The 5,037-nt window shown below is 34.7% G+C and overlaps 2 protein-coding genes across 5 annotated transcripts in view; both read left to right on the plus strand.

The window, feature by feature from the left end:
• On the plus strand, positions 796–2,310 carry LOC107639944 (cytochrome P450 89A2-like). The gene has a single exon (XM_016343503.1). It carries the CDS (start codon positions 796–798, stop codon positions 2,308–2,310), a length of 1,515 nt encoding a protein of 504 aa, XP_016198989.1.
• Positions 3,101–5,037, plus strand: part of LOC107642429 (LRR receptor-like serine/threonine-protein kinase FEI 2) — an 8,914-nt gene continuing 6,977 nt past the window's right edge. For 3 of the 4 annotated variants that reach the window (XM_016345780.2, XM_016345781.2, XM_016345782.2), the window contains exons 1-3: positions 3,104–3,343; positions 4,010–4,239; positions 4,485–4,620. In XM_016345780.2, coding sequence (XP_016201266.1) covers positions 4,128–4,239; positions 4,485–4,620 — 248 coding nt within the window. In that variant the 5' untranslated portion in view covers positions 3,104–3,343; positions 4,010–4,127. Of the gene's footprint in view, positions 3,344–4,009; positions 4,240–4,484; positions 4,621–5,037 lie in introns of all 4 variants that reach the window. The other variant, XM_021122801.1, reaches the window with a different exon arrangement.

Here is a 5,037-nt window from a genome sequence, read left to right on the forward strand (position 1 = left end):
ATAAAATCCCATAAAAGTAATTTTTGATACTATTTAATGGATTTTTTAAAAAAAATGTTATATTATTCCAAAATAAAAAGGATGAACGTCAAAGTGTTTATTTTTTTTGGATAAATATCACATTATTTTTCATAAAAATGAATAAAAATCAGATTGAGTCTTTATTCCTAATTATTTGGATGAGTCTTAATTCTTTTTCTAAAGTTTAAAAAAATAGAATTTTATTTAAAAAACAAAAATAAGATGAAATAAAATATTTCGGGATAAACATAAGCATTAATATGATTTTAATTAACTTCTTTAACATACAGGTTTTATTTTATAAACGTATAATCAAACATAATTGAACATAAATTCACAATCTTAAATTCGTAACTACATTTAAAGTAACGTCTATTGTAAAGATCAGAAAAAAATCAAACCAATACTTCATCAAATTAAACGGTGATTGCAATAATGATTATGTTAATAACATTTCTGATAACATCCCATAATATATAAATGCCTAATTAGCTTTAACTCAAGTATATTAAAAGTAAACAAATGAGTTATAGTTTAAATGACATAGTCTTCCCATACTCAAATAAGAGGTTGCGGATTTGAGTCTCCTATGTTTGGTAAAAAAAAATATATATATATTAAAAGTAAATAATTTTTTTTGTTGTCCACGGTATTCCTAACCCAACAGGCCAAAAACTAATCCGTCGCGAATAGGAGCTTCGTTTAAGGGTCAACAGATGGCGCCAACAGATTGCTACATGCACATCGTGTTGTCATAAAATTGATAAAGAAAAAATGGGATTTTGTTTCTATCTCCTAGCTTCAATTTGTATCTACATTATTTTCCAAGCATTTCTCAGTATCATTCGAAACAAAAGACTTCCACCAAGCCCTCCAACCATACCTTTCTTGGGTAACATTTTTTGGCTTATCAAATCATCAAGGAACTTTGCTGATCTTGAACCTGTTCTTCGTTCCTTGCGTTCCAAGTATGGTGACATTGTCACCATTTACATTGGTTCAAAACCTTCCATTTTCATAACATCCCATGAAGCTGCTCATCGAGCACTTGTTAAATCCGGCAATGTCTTTGCAAGTCGTCCCATGGCTCTTGAAACCATTCAAATCTTCTTCCCAAACCAATATAGTGTTACCACTTCCCCTTATGGTCCAATTTGGAGAATGTTGCGCCAGAATTTCATGCAAGTGGTTCAACCTTCTCGCTTGAAATCATACTCTATTTGTCGTAAGTGTGCACTAAGTGAATTCAAGAAACATGTTTTAAATGATATTAAAGTTGGTAACAAAATGGTGCCAATTCAGGATTATATTAACTATACAATATATGTTCTGCTATCGTATATGTGTTTTGGAGAGAGATTTGATGAGGAAACCATCAAGAATATTCAAAGAGTGCAATACAATGTCATTCATAATTTCATTAGGTTTAATGTTCTGAATTTTGTACCAATGTTGAACAAGATTGTGTTTAGAGGACTATGGAATGAAGTCATGGAAATTCGTCACGATAGAACATGCATGTTGCTCCCAATCATAAAGGCACGCTATGAGAAAATCAAAGCCAATAAGGTTGGTGGTGAATCATCACAATTTGAGGCTTATGTTGATACTCTCTTTGATATGAAAATCCCAGAAAGTGGGAACATGTTAACTGATGAAGAGTTGGTGAGTTTGTGCTCTGAGTTTATACTTGGCGGCACCGACACAACGGCTACAACATGGTTATGGGCAATGGCCAACATAATCAAGTGCCAAGACATACAAGAGAAGTTGTTTGATGAGGTTAAGAAAGTTGTCAAGTCTGAGGAAGATATTGAAGAGGAACATCTTAAAAGGATGCCTTATTTAGAGGCTGTGGTGTTAGAGACATTGAGAAGACATCCACCGGGTCATTTTATATTGCCAAGGGCAGTGATACATGACACTATTATGGATGGTTATGTGATACCCAAAGATGCAATTATTAACTTTCTTGTTGCTGAAATAGGGTGGGATCCAAATGTGTGGGAAGATCCAATGGAGTTTAAGCCTGAAAGGTTTTTGAGGTATGATAAATTTGACATAAAAGGGTTTAGAGAGATTAAGATGATGCCTTTTGGTGCTGGCAGAAGAATTTGTCCTGCCATTGATATGGCAATACTTCACCTTAAGTACTTTGTGGCAAATTTGGTAAGGGATTTTAAATGGACACTTGAAGATGGGTGTGAAGTTGACATGAGTGAAAAACAGACCTTTACTGTTGTGATGAAGAACCCATTGAGGCCATGTGTGTCTCTAAGATTCGCTTAATCTATGTATATTTTCCAATTCTGATCTCATCAAAATCATACGGAGAAACATAAAAGGTTTTCTTTTCTCCTACCTAATTTTGTTGGGTTATTTGTAAATAATATTACGTTCATGAATGTATAAATCTAAACAATTCAATATGAATATTTGTGCATACATATTATTATTTTAAATATATATAAATTAATTATTAATAATGTGGGATGTTATAATGCTTAGGTTGAGTAATTGTTACAAAGGAGAGAGATGGTTGTGTATAGAAAGGGAATTGACAAACAATAATTTTATGGTGGATACTACAATGAAGATGTTATAATTGTCTTCATATGAATATATTGCTTTTTGACCCTTGGATGATGGATTGTGTGGTTAGATTTTAATATTTATAAAAGTGTTGTTTTTATTTAAAGAGGAATAAAAATTAAAAAGGACGATTTTAATACGAAAAAAAAACGTTAAGGATGATTCTAAATCGAAAATTAGATCGGGGACGGATTCGATTCCGACCCTCAATGTGAGGGACCAAAACAATACTTATCCCATATAAAAAAGGAAAAGTCTAGAGGGTCAGCAACTTTGTTAAATTTTGGCCAACATGTAATCAGCAAAGAAAAGTGAGTCATTGGATAAAATCTCACACCATTAAAATCATCTTTGATGGCTACAAATCACAAAAGTTGCTGGTCCCTAGCATTTCTCTATAAAAAATAATATAAAATTTTATCATTTCGGTCATAATTTTTTGTTAAATCTCTTATTTCCTGATATAGATGGAGAGTGAAGGCGTCGGTGGCACGTGCGATGTGTTCGTGTCCTATCATGCTGAACAGCCTTGCTTTTCCCATTTGATTCCCAAGCATCAATTCTCTTCCTCTCTCTCTCTCTCTCACTCTCTCACACGCACTTCTCACATACTCACACACTCTCATCCTCGAATCCACACAAATCTTCGAGAGTGGAAGTGTGTTGACGTTTCTTTAGTTTGTTGCTGTTCCTTTTCGCGGCTCTCCTTGCATCTCAGATCGAAATTGAGGTGAGAGCGAGTGTGTCAGTGGTTCGTGCTCTGTGTGCATTTTCGAGCTGCGTCTTTGATTTTCAAACAAAAATGCCAGTCCTCACCGCCGATTCTAGTGCAATTAAGGCGGCAACTGTCCTTGATTTGTTGCTTGTGATTTTGAAATGCTCGATTTTCTGCTTACTGTGTACTTAATGCATATGAAGCTCTTCTAGTTTTTGCATTTCTGCTTTCAATTTTGATTTGCCGTGGAATTTTCTGAAAGCTATTTGACCTTCTTTGGACTTCGATGCTACAGCTTAGGACTCTTAAAATTGTCTCTACTCCGAGCTTTGATATCTTGTTCTTAGTTCTATTTCTATTTCCGTTTTATGGAATTGTTACAAGGAATTAGCGGTTGTGATCCTCATATTTGAGAGAGTAGCATGTTCAATCTTTCAGTAGGAATTACTCGATAGTCGATTTGGTTATGCTTTTGTGGTTCGTTTGTCGTGTGAAAAGCTGGTGGTTCAGTGGTTTCGGTAAACTAAGAACTTAGATGGCTAAATTAGATTAGCATTTTTTGTTTCTGACTTCTTTCTACTGCCAAAATAAAGTTATCTACTTATCTGCTTGTATGCAGTATTTTTCTTGAATGAATTTGTGTGATCCTGTAATTTGCTAATTTGAGGTTATTTGTTGCAGGCAGTGTCTGTGCTCTTCTGCATTGGTTATGTCCGTATCAACTAGTTAATAACTACATGGTGGAGATAGGCATTTTGGATACTGCTGTCTCAGATGACTTTTAGTTGCTCTATTATGCATGAACAGCATTGCTATGGGCATTTGTCTGATGAAACGGCAATGGCCATGGCTTCTTTGTGTTCTGCTGCTACACATTACGATGAAAAAATACGAAGCAATCAGTCCTGATGGTATTTTATATTATATGGATGTATCTCCTTTCTTATCTCCATGATTTGTTACTTTAGTTGAGACAGAAGTCTAATTCAGTGCTTCTGATATGATCACGTTTCACACATTAAAGTTTGGGCTGCTATATTAGGAACATCTTTGTTTGAAGCACACGTTTATTTGTGTACCCTTCAGTTTAGCTTAAAATATTGTTTAAATTAGATTAATGCAGTATTCTTACTTGCATATGTATTCTCTTATCTAGGTGAGGTTCTTAACAACTTCAGGCTATCAGTTGCTAGCTCAGATGGCGTCCTGTTACAATGGAGACCCGAGGATCCTGATCCATGTAAATGGAATGGAGTGAAGTGCGATCCCAAGACCAAAAGAGTTACACATCTGTAAGTTGCTGTAATTATTGACATTCTTGTGATCTTGTCTTGCACTTGCTATGGGGAAACACGTTTTAGATACGAACGTTTCCATGCATAATCTTGGTTTAATTGACTGATTTAATCCATCACATCAAGTTTTAGGCAGTAATTTGCCATGTTGGTTGTGTATTACTGGTACACCAAACCAGACTTCTCAAGCATCATGGGATGTTTGTACTCTAGTTTTGGTTAGATTGTAATTTCTGTAAAGTGGACATGTTGAATTGCCTAATCTTTCAGGCAGTGTTATGCTTATATTATCTCAAAACACTTGGTCTTTTTAGTTCTCACTGCTTGTATAGTTGTATGAAGTTAATAACTTTAATTTCTTCCGACGTAATGTCCACCACCTTTTTTGTTTTTTATTCTCCCTCCCTCCCCCCC

Source organism: Arachis ipaensis, chromosome B05 (assembly GCF_000816755.2).
Source record: "Arachis ipaensis cultivar K30076 chromosome B05, Araip1.1, whole genome shotgun sequence".
NCBI classification, from domain to species: domain Eukaryota; kingdom Viridiplantae; phylum Streptophyta; class Magnoliopsida; order Fabales; family Fabaceae; genus Arachis; species Arachis ipaensis.

Bases quoted from the DNA above. Each gene is read 5' to 3' on its own strand.
- LOC107639944 (XM_016343503.1), top strand. From the start codon at position 796: ATGGGATTTTGTTTCTATCTCCTAGCTTCAATTTGTATCTACATTATT.